Genomic DNA, 21,789 nt, shown 5'->3' with positions numbered 1-21,789 from the left:
GTTTCTAGCAGTGCCTCCAGGCCCCCTTTCCCTGTCTGCCCCCCATTACAGCCAACCCCTGGACTTTGGAACTTGCAAGAGGACGTAGAACTTGGAGAGGTAAAAATTCATCTGATAACAGAGATTGGCGTGGCAGGGATTCTGCATGCAGTAAAAAGAGGCTGAAATACCACTGTGCCACATCAGCAGTGGGTAATGCACGGAGAAGGGAAACTCACAGGCGAAAGGAATGTGAGTTTTCGTTACCAAAAGTTATGCAATGTGTTTCTGCTGTGGGAATACCTCGAGATCACAGTCAAAATCTATGGGCTCGTAGGCATGGGGTGTGTAAGTGATGATGAAAACGAAGCATGCAGACCTACCGCAGGGGTGAGCAGTGTGGTCGTTGGTGCTGTAGGCATTACTGATAGGCTGCAGCTGGCTGGGGGCTTTTTTTGTGCTTTTGTTCTGTTTTTAAGTTACAGATGAGGAGATTCTCATTAACCTCGATGACAGTGTTTTGGTGAAGTGCCAATTGGGAGCTACCTTAGGTGTCGTGGGAAGATTGAGGCTTAGGATCTGGAAGAAGGATTTCAGTAGTCGCATTCAAGCACGTGGAGATGAGAAGAGGTGCTTGCAGGCTGAGTGAGCAAACAGGGAATGGGCAGATGCCTCATCAGTGCAGCGGAGGTGGTAAAGCAACACCTGGAGGCATGGCAGGGATCAGCTCTGCTGGGTGGGGTTGGGCTGAGGGTTGGATTGTGTGATCTTAAGGGTCATTTCCAACCTTCGTGTTTCTATGACTCCATGGGCTCTGGAGGAGCTGAGAGATCAGTTCTGAAGGGAGAGGTTCTTAGGGACACTGGTGAGGAAAACGGTTTTAGGAAGAAGAAATGAAGAAGCCAGATCTGAACGTATCGTCTTGAATGCAGTACAGCTGGAGTGGTCCTCTAATTCTGTGATGGTTGAAGTTATGTGACCAGGTAACAAAAAGCAGTGTCCAGGGGGAGAAGAGATGCTCAGAGCTTTCGTGTGAAGGTGGGAGGCTCCGTGATTCATCTGAAGAGTGACAGAAGATAATATGGCAGAAACCTCCAAAGTTATTTTGCTTCTAATTATCATTTGGTCAGCCATTTCCAAAGCAACCCAGAAGGTTTTATTAGTTTGAAGGATGTGGCTGATGGGCGTGATTGATGTTACACACTCAGCCATTTGCCTGGGGTGAAGACCATGAGGAGCTGGGGTGAAGATGGACTGAGGAGCTGGGAAGAGGAGAACTGGAAGGTGTTTCTTGCAGGTGGCATGCTTAGTTTGCATGTGGTCAGGGAATTGGGATGAAGTGATAGCTTGAGTCAATAGGAGGAAGTCTGTGGTGTGGGATAGGGCAAGGAGATGAGCTGTAATAACAGCATTGGCAGAGTAGGAGAAGCTGTTTGGTGTAAACAACGTGGCTGCAAGAAGAGGAAATGGCAGCAGAAGGACGTGCTGAGAGTGAACACTCATGCTGCTTCGGATGAGAGAGCATTTCTGGCTGATCTGGTTTGTGGCTGACCGTGTTTTCCAGAGGTGTTTAGGTTTTAATTCAGTTGGCAGGGTGTACGTTCTGATGGTAATTAAAAGACGTCTGTGTCTGACACGGGGTTTGCAGTGAGATGGTTTTTTAAGTCCCTTCCAGGCCAGACCAGGCTGTGACTGTGTGGTTCTGTGACCTGTGCCTGGGGGAGACCAGGTATTGCCCACATTTTTGATTCTCAGATAGAAGGAAGGGGCTCTCCCCTCTTGGAAAGCCTGTGTTATGCAAAGCTTCTCAAAGATCCTCTTGTCTTGAATGCTGTGATACCAAACAAGGATTTTCTTTTCCCTCCAGTGGCTTAACGAAGCAAGAATTATTCAGAGACTTGTGGAGCTGATCCATTCAAGCCAGGACGAGGACGTGAGTATTGCAAGACTTGAGTTATGTGTTTGTGGGTCCTGTAAGATCCCAAAAAAAGGTCTGTCCTTCTGTGAGTGATGCCCACATGCATTGTGGAAGGAGTTAACATCAGCTCTCCTGTGGTCAGATGGGCGCAGGGCGTTTGTTACCCTGTGAGTGCCAGCAGCAAAGTGAGCTGCTTTGCACCTGGTTCTTTTGGGGTACAGTTCCCCCTGCAGCAAACTGCAGCAAGAGTTGCCCCCTCTGAGGGAAAGAATGGGGGCTGACATGGTGGTTAGTGTGCCTTCAGCAATGTGATCTTAGGGATGAGAGCTACATCACGAGTTGAGAAGCTAGCACTGACATGTGCTCCGTGTCACTTACAGAGGCAATCAAACGCTTCCCAGACCCTGTGTGATATCATAAGATTGAGCAGAGACCAGAGCAATCAGCTGCAGGATATACCTGAGCCTGATCCACTTCTCACTGCACTGGAATCGTAAGTACTGCTCAGGGGATCATTGCTAAACCAGCTGCTGTCATTTCCTGCTAGCTGTATGGGAGCACAGCCATGCAGGGAGTAGCCACCAGCCTTTGCTTGACTCCTGACATTAATCCCAAGCATTACATGTTGCTTCTGCACTGGGGTGTCACTCGGGTGTGACTTGACACAAAGGGCTTCGGTCACGTTTGGCCAGACAGTGGCTTCCCCTTGTCCTTAAACGTGTTGTGCCATACAGACAGGTTTCAGCTCATCCAAGAGCTGGTCTTCAAAATGGGGAAGAAAATACTGCGACAGCAGGAAGAGTTCTCTCAGTGTAGCACTATCTCTTGGCACATTGTTTCGTATGGGGCATTGTCTGCTTGCCTTCTGAGCCTTTCTGAGGTCAGCCAGCTCGCGCACTCCAGATGCCCTCTGGCACGTGAGCTGTTGCTGCTGAACCAAACACCACCCAGGGATTTCTTCACCTATAAAGACTTTGGATTGAATGCCCTCCCACAGAGGTGCAGTGCTGCTGAGGTGCTGCGTGACACTCCTCACCAAAGACCGTCTGCATCTCTTTTTATTCTCCACGTATGGTTGAACCCTGAAGGAAATAAACCTGCACACTTGGAAAACATCTCTGATCATTCAGAAAATCCCAGTGAGTACCTCGAGCCATCAGAGGCGTTGTTGCCTTCCCCCAAGTCCTCCACCAGTGACCTCCAGGGGCTGCCATCACCTCTCAGAAGCGTCCTGCACCGCTGTAATTAACGAAGGCGTGTCACGGGGGAGATGCATAATTGGCTTCATCATTTCCTGGCTTCTGATTCGCAGTCAGGATTTGTGAATAGAGATACCATCTCTGTGGAGGCCTGGTAGTTTGACAGGAAAAAGCAGAAAAGCTGTTTTGGTGAGTGAGCTGCTTTGGCACGTTTGCACCGTCGTCTCGTGTGAATCACGTGGAGGTAATGGGTCGGCACAGTGATCGTGGGGGTGAAATCCAGTGGATCATTTGGAAGCTGTTGGTGAGTGGGGGCTGTTTTAAAGATGAACGTTAACGTGGCGTTGAACAAGGTTCCTTTAGGCCTGAAGGTTATCACCTTGGTACAGGAACAAGGTGAAAGCTGACCCTCTCCAGAGCGCTGCGAGGCTGTCCCCTCACATCCTATTGCTGCTCCCTGGGAGCCCCTCTTCACCACACTGCCCCATCCCTCTCCCTCAGCTGCTCCCCGCAGCACTGTGCTGCAGACCCCCACAAAACTTTCCCCTCTCTGGACACACTCCAGGGCCTCAGTATCTCTGTGGCAGTGAGCAGCAGCTCCACTGGTGCCAGCACAGAGGGGCGGTCACCTCCTGCTCCTGCTGCCCACACTGTTGCTGATACAAGCCAGGATGCCATTGGCTACCGGGGCACGCTGCTGGCTCATGTTCAGCTGCTGACCAGCACCCCCAGGTCCTGTTCCTTCCAGCTTTCAGCCCCTCTGCCCCACTCCTGCAGCACTGCATGGGGTTGGTGTGACTGAAGTGCAGGACCTGGCACTTGCTCCTGTTGGAGCTCATCCCATTGGCCTCAGCCCAGCGATCCCATCTGTCCAAACCCTCTGTAGCACCTTCCAGGTAACTCTGTGCCATCTGCAAACTTACTGAGGGTCCTCTCAATCCCCTCATCCAAACCATCAATGAAGATACGAAACGGGGTCAGTCCCAGGACCGACACCTGGAGAGCACCATTTGTGACCATTGCCAGCTGGACTGAGCTCCATCCATCACAATTACATATCTCCAATCCTGGAAATCCTCAGCATGGACTGAACCTCATCAGGACTGAACTGCTTCAGAGCCCCTTCAGCTGTGGGCTGAGCCTTTCTCTGCTGGGTTGTTCACAGACAGTTCAGGGCTGCACCGCGTGCCGTGGTGCACACGCTCTGGGCCTCCTCCTTTCACTTCTGGGCCTCCTCCTTTCACATCTAGACCTCCTTTCTCAGTAGTGGACGCAGAGCTATGCTTGAGGCAGGACACTGCTGCCCATGGTGAGAGCTTCTGGGGTAGAACCTCATCAGAAGTCCTGGGCTGCACAAGGGTTGCAGAGGTTTGGGTCATCCTGCGCTCAGAGCATCTTCAGCAGCTGCTTCATCTCCCTTCCAGTCGCCCTCTCCTGTGGTTTTTTCTGTTGCTGTCACGTTTTCACACACCACCTGCATTTCCACGAGATAAAGAGAAATGGTTTTACACTTTCAAAGAGCGTTTCTGAAAGTCGTTACGCCGCACCGTTATTTCGAAGGAAAAACATGCTGAGCAGAAGTGACTTTTTGCACCACTCACACCTGCACGTGAGCCCTGGCTCTCACGTGGCTCACACCTCCTCCCAGGGAGCATTACCAGTGTCCTTTCTGGTCTATGTGAATTAACCATCACTTAAGACCACCAGGAACCACGTCCAGGTCATGCTCTTCCCAGAATGCAGCAGGTAGCAGAGAGAAAAGTGGGCTGTTACCCTGTGCTGCTTGTTTTTTAATTCTGAGGTGATCTTTCAGTGTCAAAATCACATTTAAATGCTGGAAAAGTCCACTGATGTCATTCACTCTGACTCCCAACTGTGTGGGGGGTCCTCCCCCTCACCTGTCCTGTACACTTTCAGGGTTTGGGAAGCCTTACCTTGCTTTAGAGGCTCAAAAAGACGGTGAATGGCTTTGAATATTTTGAGGGGGGTAGCAGCTAAGACTGATAAAAATAAGCAAATTATTTACAGTTTGCTTTTGTTGGCCTCTGCTGCCAGGTCCCGGATCCCACTGTGCCAGTGGCACACGACACAGGTCAGCTCCCAGTGGTTTTTGCTCTTCTCCTAGGATTCTGGTGGATGATTTTAGACCATGAGCTAATAGCTTCACATTGTCCTTCATAAATTAAACGAGCAAACTTCCTGCTTGGCTTGTCTTCCAGTGCATAAGAAGAGATTTGCTTTGTCAGTAATGTATTTTGGGTCGGTGTCTCAGTGTCTCTAAGGAGCTCTTGCCTTAGCAATGGCGAAGCGAGTTCCTAAACCGTTCTTGTCTTTCCTAAGTGCAAACTTATTTTCAACAGTGAATTGTACTAACACTGCCAACGTGTCTGTGCTGACCAACAGGCAGGAATGTGTGGAGCAACTCCTGAAGAATATGTTTGATGGAGAGCAGACCGAAAATTGCATAGTGAACGGAACACAGGTTCTTCTAACGTTGCTGGAAACAAGGCGCTCTGGGTGAGTTGGCACGGTGTCCTCTTCTTCTTTCTTTTCATGGAGGTAGGGGGGAGAAATAGGGCAGCCTGCTCTCGTGGTTGGCAACCCCACCTGCTGCAGGAGGGTTGAAACTGATCTTTGAGGTCCTTTTCAACCCGCTCTGGTTGATGCTGCTTCTCCTCTGTCTTGTGCTCTGCATATCTGAGGGTTGGGGAGTTGCAGACGTAGGGGTGCCCACGTCGGTGCACTGCCAAAATGAAAGCATTTCTCTTATCCCAACTCTTGGAAGGGACTACTGATGGTCACGATGTCCTGCTTACCAGCAGAGGTGTGGACCTAACTGGTTGGTCAGTGTCCTGCAGCACACTTCTGGAACGCTTGTTACTCTTCTTAACAAATGTTTAGAAACACTCACTGGTGCAATTTGCTCCTCTGTGAAGTTTGAGAAACCGGGGAAGCACTGCAGTAATTTGTCAGCTTCTCCTCTGGCTTCCCACTCATCTCATTCACAATTTTGATTATGTGAATATCATCTTGCAAATAACATATATAATACAATTACACGCTTATCTTTAGTGTCTGTCAGTTATTATTCTTCACATTCAGAGTTATTTTTCAAGAGAAGATAGCCAACGTGGATGGTGTGAGCAGATCAAACCTTGACTTTTTGTTTGTTACAGGGTGGAAGGACTGATGGACTCATACACTCAGGGATTTGAAAGGTCTTACACTGTCAATAGCAGCATCTTACATGGTATTGAACCGAGGCTAAAAGATTTCCACCAGCTGCTGCTCAGCCCTCCCAAGGTAACGTGGCTCAGCCTTCCTCAGGAGCAAACAGCTGCTGGTTGGACGTGGGGGTTTCCTCTTCCTTACTCGTGGGCTTCGTGGGTGTTTTCAGAAAGCACCACGTGCTGTCCAAGCAAACTCTGCCTTAAATCTTTTCAAGAAGGATTCAGGCTTCAGGTTTGTAAATCGGGGTGCTTAGGAAGTAGGCAGTGGGATTTGGAAGGCAGTGCAGTGCATCCGAGTGAAGCCAGAAGCAGAGGGATGTGACCAATGAATCCGTGGAGGTGGCACAGAGAAGGGAACTGGGAATCAATGGGTGTTTTCTGTTTGGGAAGTGCAGACCTCACAGTGCTCCCAGGATGCTGTTCCCTGGGTGGGAAGATGCTGTAGGTTTGCCTGCAGGGAGTATTGATGTAAGAAGATGAGGCAGCTGTAGTCAAACAGCTGTGCATCTGCACTGGGGGAAGCGTTTGACCTTCAGTGAGGTTCTCCATCTATGTTTCTCTGATAGAAAACAGCAATCCTGACTACAATTGGTGTCTTGGAGGAGCCACTGGGGAACGCTCGTCTTCACGGATCTCGCCTGATCGCTGCTCTGCTCCACACAAACACTCCCAGTATTAATCAGGAACTATGCAGACTCAGTACCATGGATTTATTACTTGTGAGTAACGCAGCGTGGTGCTCAAAGTGGTGGTGGGGGGGGGGAATGGCTTCAGGCTGAGAGTGTTTTTGCTTTCCCTTTCATCTGTTCAGCACGAGGTGGTTTGTTTCCCCAACCTGCTGAAAGAAGGAACGTGACCAAGCAGTGACTGAGGCAGTAATTGGCATCATTTGATTGCCAAAAGTGGGAAGATGTGCCCGGAGTGATTTTTGTTTGTTTGTTTGTTTCTCATTTTGTTCCAGGACTTATTTTTTAAATACACGTGGAATAACTTTTTGCATTTCCAAGTGGAATTGTCCATAGCAGCTATTCTCTCACACTCTGTGCAAGAGGGAAGAACTACTGCCAATGACCTAGAAAGCAGAGAAGAGGTGCTGAATGGAAACGTGACCACAGAGAACCAAGAAGCTCCAGAAAACAACACTGAGAATATCATGGTTACTCATGTGAGTCAGATCACTTCACCTGGGCATGTCAGACTGAATGTGCATTGAGAAGGAAATGTTTACAGTGATCTGCACAGGCTTCGTTGAGAAGTGTTGAGACATCCTTTAGTTCTGGTGGGAGCTGCATTTACTTTTGCGAATGCCTTTTAGCATAAGTTACAGAATAAACATGCCACCCATCCCTCAGAGTGGGCTTGGAATCCTTTTTTTGTTAAAGGCTCTTAATAAAATTTGCACACACGCATAAAATATTACGGTAACGAGCTAGCTAACCACATTTTAATTTATCTCTTGTGGTCCTAATGACAAAGACCTTTTGTTGTGTTGGTGAGATGACAGCAGTGTTCTTCAAACAGAACAGGCTGAAGCTGTTGGTAGGTTTTGCTGTTTTCCTTGGATCCTCTGAATAAAAAAAAAAATAGGGAGAAAGAAGAAACTTGAGCTCTTGAGAACGATAAGTGCTGAACTTTAAGTTCTTGCTCCATCAGAGCAAAGGGGTGGACAGAAGTCATTACAGTTCAGTACAAACTGCTGAAGGCATTGAGTCTTTCTTTGGCAAACTTCTGAACTCTTATCTCTTTATGGGTTTTTTTTCTCCAGTTGTTCCAGAAGTGCTGCCTAGTGCAAAGGATACTGGATGCCTGGGAAGCCAATGACAAAATACAGTGAGTGATGGGTTTGGGGCTCAGGAGGCCGTGTCCTAAGGCTGCAGGCGTTGAGTAGACCCACAAAACATTATTTCAGTTATCTAAAATGCAGTGCTGCCCGGATTTGGATTTGGTTTATCACTTGGCATTGGGGTTCTTCACATGTTGAGAAACAAACCCATCAGATAGGCAGCATGGGAAGGCACGAGTGGGTTTCTTTTATTATTGGAAGCAGCTCAGCCCAAATAGACAGCACGCTTCTTTCTCAGAAGTATTACCCAGCCTTTTAACTTGGTTTCTTTTTCCCTCTGTTAAATGCACAGTTATATTTCCCCAGAGTGAGAAACTGTGTAGAAATAGGCCAGCAGGCAGCAGCCTCGCCCCAGATGGCACGTTTAATATTCCAACTGCACAGAATCCTGGAGCTCGGGCTGATTGCTGGAAGAGCTGAAGAATTTTTAGCACAACATCAGAACCAGCACAGATTGAAGTGAGCGCGTTCCCCAGGCTCCCATTTCTTTGCCCATCTGAAAGATGAGGTCCTCCCCTCCCTGTTTTGAGCTCTGAGAGCTTCAGGGTGCGCTGCGGTCCCAATGTAGTTGCTCCACGCTCTCTGTGGGTCCTCTGGGAAGCAGAATGTGAAATGAGTGAGGTCTGCTCATCAGCACGGGTAGGAAGCAGCAGATCTTTGTCTGCCTTCGTGTTCCTGGAGGTGCAGGAACCACCAAGCGTGGTCCAGCTGATAGATGTTGATGACTGTTGAAATAAAAGCTCGCTCTGCGCGGTTGCTGCCCACCTGCCAGCAGCACTCTTAAGAGCTGCTCAACTCAGAAACGAGTACTCTGTTGGTCCAGAGTGTGCAACCGAAGGAGACAGGCAGAGCATTGCTGGAGAGTGCTTTTATCATCGTGCACTTCTGAGAAAGTCGAGCTTTGCAGGTTTGCTGAGCAAGGGTGTGTTTCTATACGGAGGAATAGGAGAGTGCTGCTGTTCCTGCAAGGGCTCGGGGCTGCTGTCTGCTGGCTTGGGGTGTGGAACCACAGGTCCACATCCAAAAAGCTGTGGCTTCACTCTGGAAACTCATTTCCAGGTGTGAATTTTATTTGAATAGTTCTGCTCTCTGAATTTGGCGTGTGTGCTAGAGGGCTGTCCCTCACTGCAGTTACAGTGACCCTTATTTTGGCTTTGCTCTTCCTTTAGCTCTGGCTGCTGCACGCAGAGCTCAGAGCAAGGACAGGACTTCAGTGAGCTCACAATTAATTCCCATCTCGTTAGTGTCTGAGGAAAAATGGAAATGTTCTGTGCTGTGTTAACAGCTAGGAAGGCTTTGCTTTAAGCTGGAGCCATAGCAGTGAGAGCTGGAAGCTGCTCGTGAGGGCTTTGTGTTCCTATGCTTTGATTCCCACCTCTCAGTGTTATTTGTGGTTGCAATGTGAACCCTTACTGCTGTGTTTTCCTTGCTGGAAACGGCACTGGTCTCTCAGTGACTCAAAACACTGCATTTCCTTAACATTCAAGCCAGTGATAGAGCACCTCGTGCATTCAGAGCGGGGTGAAAGATCTCTTCCCTCTCTGCGTGTGAAAACACACAGATTTGCTCTGGGTACACTCACCTTGTGCTACTCACCTGCTTCTTTACCCTGAGCACAGCCAGGAGGAGCTCAGCACTGCTGGGCCGTGCTGCTCGGGGTCTGTTGTTACCTTTGTGCTTCTCTCTGCAGGGCAGAAGGGGGAATGAGGCGAGGCAACATGGGCCACCTCACCCGCATCGCCAACGCCGTGGTGCAGAACATGGAGAAGGGCCCCATGCACACCCAGATCAGTGAATTCATCAAAGGTGCATCCTCCTTTCTCTGTTCTCCTGGTTCTTCCTGGATGGAGTCATCCTCTGGGAAAAGGCTTGGTGCCTTTAATTCTGGGAAGGTGCTGTTTTCCATCTGGGTTCATCGGTGCCTTCTGCAAATGCTTCTGTACTGTGCTCTAGGATGATGCTTGGCGTGCTGTCTGTGCACCTCCCCGTTGGTACTCCTGTCCAGGAGGAGGGGGGACACAGGAGGAAGCGACCACAGCTGGGTCAGAGCTGTGCATGCTGTGGCCTTTGGCACTGAGTTGTGGTAATCTTTACGCTGGCTTTGTTTCCCAGAGCTGCCCGAGGACTGCAGAGGGAGGTGGGAGAGCTTCGTAGAAGAGACGCTGACAGAAACGAACAGGAGGAACACGGTGGATTTGGTGAGAGCAGTGATGCACATTTCAGAGAGGCCTGCTGTCTTCTGGATGGTCTTTAGGAAAAAAACGGGGCGATACTGCCAGTTTTCTTCTCCTCTTTAACTCTACGAAGCAGGCTCACCAAAGCAGTGTGTCTGAACATACGTGTTCTGCAGTAATGCAGCAGCTGTCACATGTGTTGGCAGACTCTAATCCGTGTTTCTGTGTTAATCACTGGGACACTTTCTGCCCTCTGGGGAGATTTGTCTTTCTGTGTTTTTGCATGGAAGTCCTTGAGCTTTCTGAGCTCTCCCTTACGCTTGTTCTGTTTCTTTCAGGTGAGCACTCACCATCTGCACTCTTCCAGTGAGGATGAAGACATTGAGAGTGCTTTTCCCAATGAACTTTCTCTCCAACAGGTGAGCTGACAATGCATTCCTCACTGCTCCTGGGGAGCTTGCTTCTCCACTTCTCCCTTCATCTTTCCTATTATGGAGCAGCTTCATTTGCTCCGCTGTCTGTGTGTTCAGCCATTCAGCATCTTTCCTTTAAGGTTACTTAAAAGGCAGACTTCAATCTAGACTCCAGCCAGGAATAAACTTGGCTCAGGCTGCATCCAAGTCCCAGAAACAGGACGTCTCCCTAGTCCCTGTCAGACATTGGGTATTTCTTTCTCTTTTCCTGGTTCTCTGTACAGTGGTGGGTTGAGTGGTCCAGATGCTGTAGATGAGCTGCAGCTCATTGCTGTAGTTCCCAGCCAGCAAGGTGGCTTGTGTCACCTGGCTGCAGTGGAACTGGAGCTGGGAGAGGGTTTCTGCTTCCTCTTGAGCTGTATAAAGATGTCTGTTAAAAATTGGAAGAGCCATATTAAGATGTGAGAAAAGAGCAGTAAGAGCAATGAAGAGCCTTGCATTAAGAAGAAATGGGGGGAAATTGAAGGCTCACTTCCATTTGGCAAAGACCTCGGCTTCCTCAAAGTCTGATGAAGGGCCAGCAAATATTTGGAAGCAGCTTTCCTGGCTGAAGAACACAGGCAGGCTCCTCCCCACCCCTTTTGACATTAAGGACGTGTTGATAGAAAATAGAAGTTTCAGCCTATTTAGTGGGAATGAAAGCAGTTTGCTGTTACGTGTGCGGATAACTCCTGCTGGCTGCACTGCTATTGCAGATAACCTTCCCCACCCACGTGGGGTCGTGACAGAGTGCTGCTATGGTTGGGATCCTCGTTGGTTTTCTTGGAGTAAGTGCTTTCATGCAGCTTGTCTGGGTTCTGTCACTCAGGCCTTCTCCGAGTACCAGATCCAGCAGATGACAGCGAACTTCGTGGATCAGTTTGGCTTCAACGATGAGGAGTTTGCTGACCAGGATGATAACATCAAGTAAGTGCATACAGCTTTCAGGAGGCTTGTGTCTAGTGTTTGCACCTCTCTGCATCTCATCTTTCTTCCCTCTTCTGGTTTTAAAATGAAGCTGGCTTTACGCCTCACGCCTGCAGGAGCGTGATCAGTGATTTGGGAAATACCCAACGCCTTTTTCATGGTGTTCCTTTTGAAAAGGAGTCACCCAGCGATGGTTGTAGGACCAAGGAGAAGCACTCCTTCATGTTGAAGAGAAATCTTCTGAATAAAACATGTAGCTATTACCCAGCCACGTTCTGGAATCAATTTAATTGTACAAAAAGCAAAGCGATAGAGCTGACTCCAGGCAATTACATAGAGATTCTCCAGTGGCATTAAATCCTTATTGAAACTGGGAGTAGAGGAATGGTGTTCTAATGATAGCCACGGAGAAAATTAGCCATTTATTCTCATATGAATAAGGAAACGGAGATAAGCTGGGAGCAAATCACAGCTCAAAGAGGGCAGATCGGGTTGAATTTAATGTTCCGTGGCTGCTGAATTGAGTGCTCAGAGGTGGAGCTGCTTTCAAGGAAGAACTGCTGCAGCGTGGTTGAAACTGCAGCGTTGTTTTCTCACCTTAAAACTCGTGCAGAGGAATTTACTGGGACTGCAGCTGTCCTGTTTGCCCACAGTGGGTCAGAAGCTATTACATTTACTGACAGAGGAGTGCTCCAGAGGGATACAGAGTTGATACTCGCAGGCCTGCAGCCTCTAGGGTCTGCTGTCCAAAGAGCCTTAGGATGCTGATGCTCCACACCCTCTGCATTCCAGCAGTACAGTGCTTTGTCAGATACAAACTTGCATATTTTCAGAGCCTGAGGATCAAGCTTCGCTGTCCTGGCCCTGTGCGTGACGAGGATTTTTGCTGAGCAGTCTTTAAGGGAAAACAGCACTGTGTGAGCATAGAGATATAGCAGAGAAGGACTGTGTGGGCTCACACTGTGACAGCAGCGTGGAGTTCCTTGACCTGCAGCACCCCCTGCTGTTGTCACGGCAGACACTCTTAGGTCCTAGTGGGAAATGGGGTTATGTGATGGTTTTTTGGCCGTGTATGTGTCCCAGTAATGCCTCAGGGGTGCAGAACCACTCAGGTTCTCCGAGTTTCCTCTTTTCCACTTGCTCCTGCTGGGGCTGCAGCAGTGCTGCTGGTCGCTCCCTGCCATCTCTGAAGGCTCTTTCCTTTCTTTTTGCAGTGCTCCTTTTGACAGGATCGCCGAGATAAACTTCAACATAGATGCAGACGATGACAGCGTAAGTGGCTATTTTGGGATGTTTGTTTCAGGGGATGCCTTCTGTTGAGTCAGGTCGCCTTTGAATCAGCCATTGGCGTTTTGATATTCAAAGCATCTGTGGGAAGTGGGAAGGGGCCCTGGTGGCTGCATTTGGTTAAGGATCTCAGGGCTTGAAATATGCCCTCCTAGGATTTCCCTCTGGTTTATTGCCTTGGTGTGGATCTTCGAAACCAGTCCTCTTTATATTGGAAGAATCATACTCTCTCTCTCTCTCTCTGCAGTGTGAATCTGCTGTCCCAGTTCTCACTTTGGTCATTTTTCCATACACGATGAGGAAGCATCACACATAGAGGGTTGGGGTTGTAATAGGTCTCATTATTGCCGTGCTGTGTTTTGCCTCTTCTGTTTTATTGGCCTACATACCCTCAGAACCTGGAGAGTGGCTTCCAGGGGTGTTTCCAGGCTCACCTGGATGAGCCTTGTTTTGGTCAGTGCTAATTCTTAGGTGTCCTCATCTTCCTTTTTCACTTATGCGTAACACAGGTGTTCCTCCTCCCTCTGGCTGCCATAGGCATTGCTCTATAGGCACAGAAAATCTGATTTCTTGGCAGCACTTCCAGCCACGCCTGCAGCCACGAGGAGCTGCCTGTAGCTCCTGAGAAGGCAGTTGTGTGCATGGTGAAATTCCAGCACAGCATGGGATGTACAGTGAAATACACACAGCAGACATTGCTGTTACTTGTGTGCAAACTTGGTTATCATTAGAGTTCTTGTTTCTGTCTCTGAAGACTGAAGGGAATGTGATCTGTTTATGATACTGTTTCAGCCCAATGCTTCCCTCTTCGAAGCCTGCTGCAATGAACGGATCCAGCAGTTTGATGACAACGAGGAAGAAGAAGATATCTGGGAAGAAAAGGAGATAACCTATGCAACGCAAGTTAAATCAAGGACGAGGTAAAGTGAAATCCAGAGATCTTATTTTTTTCCTCTAAAAGCTGTTAAGGGCATGTTCACCTTTTTTGTCTCCACTTCTGCAAGTAGAGGCAGTGGTTTGTCTCGGATGGGAAAAGATAAAACCTGAGGGAATGTGGCTGATCGCTGAGTCTGTTATCTAAGGTTAAGAACAAAACACAATCACCAACCACTCGGTTTGAAGTCCTTAGAACTGAACCCTTTCCTCATACTGGGGCAGCAGGAGATGGGAAGCATTGTAAGACTGAGGAAAACAGGCAGAATATTCTTGTTCCAAGTGTCAAAAGAGGAAAAACTGTGTTTTGCATGAGAATGAGCGACGTCCCGTGGCACTGCATGTCACTGACAGTTTCTCATCCCTTTGCTGCAGTCAGTTGAAGTCACTTCTATAACCATACGTCCAAAAATATGATCAAATGAGCCAGGACAAATGGTCAAGGCTGATGTTCAGTTGCCTAGCATTAAAAATCAGATTGTCTTGATGACGTACACAAATGATCCCAAACTGCTGCTCCTCTCATTTGCCATTTTTCTGCTCACATCACTCTCCAGTCCAATACATCACTGCAGCTTATTTCCCCTTACAACCCTGCAGACAGGTTTTGACAAGCAAAGCACTCGGGGCCCTCAGAGGAAATATCCTGAGAAGTGCCCAGCTGAGCCTTCCATCTTTTTGGGAAATGAGCTCTGTAGAAGGGATTGAGCCTCTCTTGGTCAGCAGGAAGCTTCTGCTTTCTCCCTGGGGCGGGGAGGGATGAGCTGCCAGGGTTTTACTGACTCTGAGTTCTGCAATTTAGGTTTGGAGCATCTCAGGCCTCAGAGAGTTCGTCCAAAAGTGATCTCGAGAATGGAGATCACGATGGCAGCGTGGACTCAGAGGAGGAAACAGAACAGCAGGTGCCTTCTTCCTCAGCCAACAGCAACAAGAGCAGTGCTGCTGAGCAGAAAGAGTCCGACTCTTCTGAAGGTAAAGAGTTTAAAACAGCATCACCCCATTTGAAGTGACGTCTGTAACCATCTCTGCTGGACGGCAGCTTGCAGATCACTTGGTTTCTGTGGCTGCTCCTTTAATTCCACCTGGGCAGATGAGAAGAATGTAATTCAGTCTTTGGTTTTTTGCCTCTGTTGCCCCAGTGTGGGATGCCTGGCAGAAGGCTGAAAATAAAAAGTGTTTCCCATACCACGATGCATGTGGTGCTGTGTAAGTTCATGAGACACTGTACCAGCAGAAGAAACCCAGCCAACGGGAACGAAGGGACAGAAATGTTTTCCCATCAGTCTTTTACACCTGCTGTAAAAACAAGTTTCTTTTTCTAGGTGATATCTCTGTGACGGTGAGCACGCTGAGTATTTGCTCTTGTAATCAGCTCTCTGTGGCCGTTCAGTGCTGTCAGGTGTTTCCAGTTCTTCCCAAGGAGAGCAAATATCAGCGACACAAATGGCAGCCCAGTGGCTCGTGTGCATCAGTGTAGCTTCCCTCTTAGAGGCTTTGGTTCAAACACTGGGTCTGAGCGTAGGTCTGATGAATCTTTCCCACTCTGAGTTTTGCTCCATGCACATGGCTTTGTATCCAGACCTCTGCACTCCTTTTTTCTTGAGAAAAGAGGATGAAAAAATGCTTTTGAGAAAATGGATTACAGAATGGGAAGGGTCCTTTGAGATCATCTCGTTCCAGCTCCCTGCTACAGGCAGGGACACCTCCCACCAGCCCAGCTTGCTCACAACCCCATCCAGCCTGGCCTTGAACACCTCCAGGGTGGGAGCATCCACAGCCCCTCTGGGCAACCTGTTCCAGCATTTCACCACCCTCACAGTAACTGTTTCTTCCTGATACCTACTCGAAATCTCCCCTCTTCCAGTTTAAAGCCATTTCCCCTCATCCTGGCCTTTACAGGAATGAAAGGCAGGAATAAAAGGCAGCCTGATGAACAGAGAGCAGACCCGGATCTTACAAAACACATTTTGTACCTAATTTTACTTGAGATCTCTTCTGTGATGCTAAAGGTTGCATCGGTTCCCTACCTGTGCTTGCCAGACTTGAACCATGAGTGATGGAAATGGTTGGGAATCTCACCGCTGAGGTTTTGACGAGAAACCGAGGCAGATTTCGGCTGAAAAACGAAGGACCAAGAAACCCATAAAGTCTCTGGGATGCATTTTGGGGTGACGCGGCCTCAGTGCGCTGTTCTGTGCCCACAGGCTCCGGGTGGACCGCAGTGTTTGAGCCTGTCAACTCCAAACCCCCCACCCCCTGCGTGGCCATGGACGTTGGGTCGAGCGTGTGGGATTCGGCGGCCCCAGAGAATGCCACACCAGAGGAGAAGGGGTGGGCCAAGTTCACGGACTTCCAGCCCTTCTGTTGGTAAAGGAGGAATCCGTTCTTCCCTTTTCTTTTTAACCTCAGAATGAAAAAATGCCTCAGATAAGTTACGGTGATTGTAATCTTTTCTCCTTCCCTTTCCCCTCCCTGTTTTTGTATTCCTGTGTTCTGTGATCGTGCTTCTCCTTTATCTTCCTGGCTTCTAACTGGGGGGTAGCACGCGTGCCTTGTGGCACAGGAGTAGCACACATAACTGCTGCTAAAATTAAATTTAATAATCTCTTAACAGTTATAAAGATGTCAGGAAAGAGCAGCTCCCTAAAGCCTTTTCCAGGGTCTCTCTGCTTCATTCTCAGGGTGTTTTTTTTCCCTTTCCATTCCTCACTCAGCTCAGAATCCGGCCCACGATGCAGTTCTCCTGCAGACACGGCAAGCAGCAATTCGGACAGCAGCCCGAAGCAGAGTCAGGACAAGAACCGTAAGTGAGAATGTGGCAGGGCCAAGGAGATGCATTATTTGTGCTGTTTGAAACACGGCGTGGCACGCTGAGCCTCCAGGGGAGAGCTTCTCACCCACACCGTCTGCCTTCCCTTACTCAAAGGCTCTTTTTCAATCAGGGATAAGAGTAACTCAGAAATCCTGAGTGTTTATTGGGATTCAGCAAGCAGAGGGTGAGCTTTGAGTTGACATAGCACAGAGATGGTTTATTAGTGAACGATTCCCCCCCAAAAAAACCAAAAAAACACAGAAAACTATTTTTAATTGTAAAATTAGCAGAAATTGAAAGGATGCCATCACTTATCAGTAGTTGTGCCACGTCCGTTGGTTGACTTCAGCCTGACTGCCTTCCCTCCTGCTTCCTGAGTAAGTTGGAATAAAATGTAAAGAAAGACCTTGATGGAACCGAGCTGAGCTTGGTCTGTGGTTGGTGGATGGGACTGCAGTGCATAGCACAGCACATTTCCTGCAGCAGCTGCACACAGCATCCAGGCAGGTTTGGACCTCTGCAGAGAAGGAGACTCCACACCTCTCTGGGCAGCTCTGCCACCATCACAGCACACAGTTCTTCCTCATGGTCAGACAGAGCTCCCTGGGCTCCAGTCTGTCCCTGCTGCCCCTTGTCCTGGTGCTGGGCACTACCATACAGAGCTCGGCCCTCTCCTCCTGACCCTCACCCTTCAGATATTCACCAGCACTGCTCAGATCCCCCCCCCCCCTCAACCTTCTCTCCTGCAGGTGCACAGCCCCAGAGCTTTCATCCTGTCCCCATCAGGAGGTGCTCCAGGCCCTCACCATCCCTGCACCCTTCACTGGGCTCTCTCCAGCAGTTCCCAGTCTGCCTGGAACTGGGGAGCCCCACACTGGGAGCAGTGCTGCAGCTGTGCCCTCCCCAGGGCAGAGCAGAGGGCAGGAGCACCTCCCTGCCCTGCTGGCCACGCTCTGTGCAGTGCACCCAGTGTCCCATTGTCCTTCTGGGCCACCAGGGCACACTGCTGGCTCATGGTCAGCCTGCTGGCCACCAGGACCTCCAGGTCTTTCTCTGCAGAGCTCCTTTGCAGCAGCTCAGCCCCCAGCCTGTCCCAGTGCTGAAGCTGCTCCTCCCCAGGTGCAGGACCCCACAGTGCCCTCACTGAACCCCATCAGGTTCCTCTCTGCCCCCCTCTCAGCGTGCCCATCTCTCACTGAAAGGCAGCCACTCCTCCCAGCTTTGTGCTTTAAGCAAACTCCAAATGAAGAACACTCTGCTGCCTGTGCTGAATACAGACGTGAGGTGGCAAAACTTTCTCAATGGAAAACACTGGCTTGTTCTTTCCATTTTTCCCTTTAAAATTAATACTGTGTGCCTTCTCAGCGTGGGTTCTGCACAGAATCCACCACCTCAGTAACTGCACACACTGCATTTTTGCATCCCTCTGCGTCCTCAAGGCCGTACCTGGGGGTCGTTCTGGGGGTCTCTTGGTTCTGCACAGTGCCCCGTTTGCTCCCTGCAGTCACCACGGCCTCTCCCTGCGTCTGGAACGTCTGTGTCACACGGAAAGCACCGCTGGTGGCCTCAGACAGCAGCTCCTCGGGCGGCTCAGACAGCGAGGATGAGGATGAGAAGGGCGACGTCGTCACGGAGACCATCAGCACGGGTGCGGGCCAGGAGACCGTCAAGCTGACGATGGATGCGAAGAACGAGAAGGCCGTTTTCACCAGGTGGGAATGGAGTCACCCCGGGGAAGCTCAGCACACTCTTAACCCCTTGTGTTGGTGGGGATTGGTGCCGTCTTCTTCGTAGAGCCCAGATGTCCTGAATGAGGATGTCTCACAGTTTCCTTGTCGTGGGGGTTCCGCTTTAATAAAATATTTATTACAGGTTTATTGTGAGAAATGTGCATGGCTCGTTATAGCCCATGTCACCCCTCTGTCCTGAAAGAAAGGAGTTCCAGGTCTGTGCTGGTGGTGAGGATCATAGCATCGCAGAATGGTGGAGTTGGAAAGGATGTTATAGATCATAGAGCCATAGAATGGTTGCATTGGATGGGACCTTATAGACCACAGAGTCACAGGGTGGTTGCGTTGCATGGGATCTTATAGACCGTAGAGCAGTTGGGTTGGAAGGGTCCTTATAGACCACAGAGTCGCAGGGTGGTTGCGTTGCATGGGATCTTATAGACCGTAGAGCAGTTGGGTTGGAAGGGTCCTTATAGACCACAGAGTCGCAGGGTGGTTGCGTTGCATGGGATCTTATAGACCGTAGAGCAGTTGGGTTGGAAGGGTCCTTATAGACCACAGAGTCTCAGAATGGTTGGGCTGGATGGGACCTTACAGACCATAGAGCTGTAGAATGATTGGGTTGGAAGGGACCTTATAGACCATAGAACTGTAGAATGGTTGCGTTGGAAGGCACCTTATAGACCATACACTATGGACTGATTGGGTTGGAAGGGACCTTATGGATCACAGAGCCACAGAATGGTTGGCTTGGATGAGACCTTATAGACTGTAGAGTGGTTGGGTTGGAAGGGACCTTATGGATCATAGAGCTACAGAATGGTTGGGTTGCATGGGGCCTTAGAGACCACAGAGTAGTTGGGTTGGAAGGGTCCTTATAGACCACGGAGTCACAGAACAGTTGGGTTGGATGGCACCTTACAGTCTGTTGAGGGGTTGAGTTGAAAGGGACTTTATAGACCATAGAGCCATAGAATGATTGGGTTGGAAGGGATCTTATAGAGCCACAGAATGGTTGGGTTGGATGAGACCTTCTAGACCATAGAACTGTAGAACAGTTGCGTTGGAAGGCACCTTATAGACCACAGAGTGGTTGGGTTGGATGGGACCTTATAGACCATAGAGTGGTTGGGTTGGAAGGGACCTTATAGACCATAGAGTGGTTGGGTTGGATGGGACCTTATAGACCATAGAGTGGTTGGATTGGAAGGGACCTTATAGACCATAGAGTGGTTGGGTTGGATGGGACCTTATAGACCATAGAGCCATGGAAGGGCTGAGTTGGTGCAGAGTCTAACGTGGAATCAGCGTGCTGTTGTGCAGGAGGGTGTTGAGATGCCTCAAGCTGTCGTTCCCTCATTTTCAAGGTGGTATATTATAAACAATAAAAGATGAGCAGTGCCTCCAGAAGATATGTCAGCTCCTGCTTGGCCCTGTCACAGTGCACTGGGGTGTGGCACAGGGAAGAAGTGGGATTGCAGAACTATTCTGGAGGAGGAAGTAAGCCAAAGGCTGAAGCAACTCTGAATTTCATTCTTAATAATTACACCGTTTTTAATTTTTGTTCTCTGCTTCAGTCTGCCTTTATTCTTTGTCCTTGAAACGAGTGAGATTGCAGAGATGTCTGTGCTCACAGCAATCGCAGCTGTTTTGATAAGTGGAGTTGTTTTGTTGAGGGATGACCGCCAAGCACGAGGAATGGAAGATGAGGAGAAGCAGAGTGCTGCCTGCTCTTGTAAAAGCAGCCTCTGCTTTCCCAGTTTTCAGTCTGTATTATACCTAATTAAGCCCGTTGGCACGGGTATCTAAAACAAACCACACTCCAGATGTTGCTCCTCTCACCGCACGGTGCTCTGGAGCTGTGTTAGCACAGAGCTCCCTGTCTCGATTCACAGTAGCTGTGAATTTTACTTGGCACGTTCTTAGGTCTCTGGTTTCTTTCCTAGCAGGAGCAGGGATGGTTGTTTCTGTTCCGGCTGCTGCAGGCTGCACCTGCATCGGTTGGAAAGCTTTTCTCTCTAAAGAACTGCACTGTCACTAAGTGTGAGGCATCCAGAACCTGCCTGCTTTTGCACGATTGCAGTTCTGCAAAAGTGAATTCTGTTTTGGCAAAGAAATGACGTCCTGGAATAACCACAGTCTCCACTTGAAAGGTGTCTGTAACCTTCCCCCGTTGTAACCGCAGCCAAAAACCAGAAGTGGAAGCTGTGGGAGGACAGGACCCGTTGCGCAGCTTGTGATTTCAGCTGCTCCAGCTCTGCTGAGTTTCTCGTGGTGTCTGAACTGCTGTAGTCCGGAGGTGGCAGTGGAAGCTCCCCGTGGCCTCTGCTGTCCCACACCAGTCGGCCTTTCCATGCAGCAGATGTGCTGCACCCCAATGGGTGAGGCCAGTGGAGGACATGCTTCTTTCTCACCACGCTCCTTGCTGATTCCAAATTCAATGAGCTATGCTAAAAGCTGAAGAATATTCTGGATTGAATATGCGGTTCTTGATGGCTTTCTAGAGGCAAAATTCCAACCACGGGTCCGTGTCGTGGTGGTCTCGTGCTGTCACAGCTTTCTCAGACCCTGCTTTGACTTTGGCACAACCACAGTGCTACCTGCTGGTGCACTCTCCCTGCCCAAACCCTACACTCCAGGCACCCCATTACATCTCCCTTCGCAGCTCAGTGGCAGTTCTGCTTAAGGCAGCTGACGTTTGTAGCAGTAGCTTAAAAACCACGTGGCAAAGAAAGCATTTCAGACATAGCTAGCATGCAGAAGTTCTCTGACCAGAGAGCTTCCCGTGCTGCCAGATCTCTGATAACTGAGGTGCTTGTGTGCCAGGCGTGAGAAGGATGCTCCCTGTGGGGTACTGAGTCTTCTGCTTTTTTGGATGTGGATCTGAACACGGTGTGGGAACTGCAGCGTTCGGAGGCAGTGTGCTCTCTGAAACCCTTCAGGACATTCCTGCCCGTTCTCCCGGGATGAGGATTGCAAAGTTAACTCTTCTGTCTGTTTTTTCAGCCATCTTCACCGTTCTTTTTCTCCTTTCCTCCCCTCTCTCCCTGTCCTGCCTCTCGCCGCCTCTCTCTCGTGGTGGGCATTGCTCAGAGTGTTTAGACCTGCAGGCAGAGGGTACGTATGGCGTGGTCTGGCTCAGGGTTACAAACATCCACCGTTACACGTAGCTCTTCCCTCCCCGTGCTGGGCCAGAGGCAGAGCTGCAGGACCACAGGGAGACCTCAGCTTTTCCCAATCACTTCAAACAGATCCTAGAAAGAGTGCTTCCAAGCCCTGAGCACGAGGATGTGTGTGCTGTGTGT

At 49.5% G+C, this 21,789-nt stretch overlaps 1 protein-coding gene across 3 annotated transcripts in view; it reads left to right on the top strand.

Moving 5' to 3' along the window:
• Positions 1-21,789, top strand: part of PPP6R2 (protein phosphatase 6 regulatory subunit 2) — a 58,917-nt gene that overhangs the window by 33,608 nt on the left and 3,520 nt on the right. For all 3 annotated transcript variants that reach the window (XM_065743856.1, XM_065743854.1, XM_065743857.1), the window contains 17 exons: positions 1,847-1,912; positions 2,278-2,390; positions 5,500-5,613; positions 6,273-6,399; positions 6,893-7,045; positions 7,288-7,491; positions 8,092-8,156; positions 9,860-9,975; positions 10,282-10,367; positions 10,682-10,762; positions 11,625-11,722; positions 12,937-12,994; positions 13,802-13,929; positions 14,745-14,914; positions 16,147-16,309; positions 16,657-16,745; positions 18,259-18,466. In XM_065743856.1, coding sequence (XP_065599928.1) covers positions 1,847-1,912; positions 2,278-2,390; positions 5,500-5,613; positions 6,273-6,399; positions 6,893-7,045; positions 7,288-7,491; positions 8,092-8,156; positions 9,860-9,975; positions 10,282-10,367; positions 10,682-10,762; positions 11,625-11,722; positions 12,937-12,994; positions 13,802-13,929; positions 14,745-14,914; positions 16,147-16,309; positions 16,657-16,745; positions 18,259-18,466 — 2,039 coding nt within the window. The remainder of the gene's footprint in view (positions 1-1,846; positions 1,913-2,277; positions 2,391-5,499; positions 5,614-6,272; positions 6,400-6,892; positions 7,046-7,287; positions 7,492-8,091; positions 8,157-9,859; positions 9,976-10,281; positions 10,368-10,681; positions 10,763-11,624; positions 11,723-12,936; positions 12,995-13,801; positions 13,930-14,744; positions 14,915-16,146; positions 16,310-16,656; positions 16,746-18,258; positions 18,467-21,789) is intronic.

The sequence above is a fragment of the Cyrtonyx montezumae genome, unplaced genomic scaffold, assembly GCF_038088225.1.
Source record: "Cyrtonyx montezumae isolate F1298 unplaced genomic scaffold, pur_monq_1.0 scaffold_3, whole genome shotgun sequence".
Lineage (NCBI taxonomy): Eukaryota > Metazoa > Chordata > Aves > Galliformes > Odontophoridae > Cyrtonyx > Cyrtonyx montezumae.
Note: the sequence above shows the minus strand (reverse complement) of the source record. Positions and strands in the feature narration are given on the sequence as shown.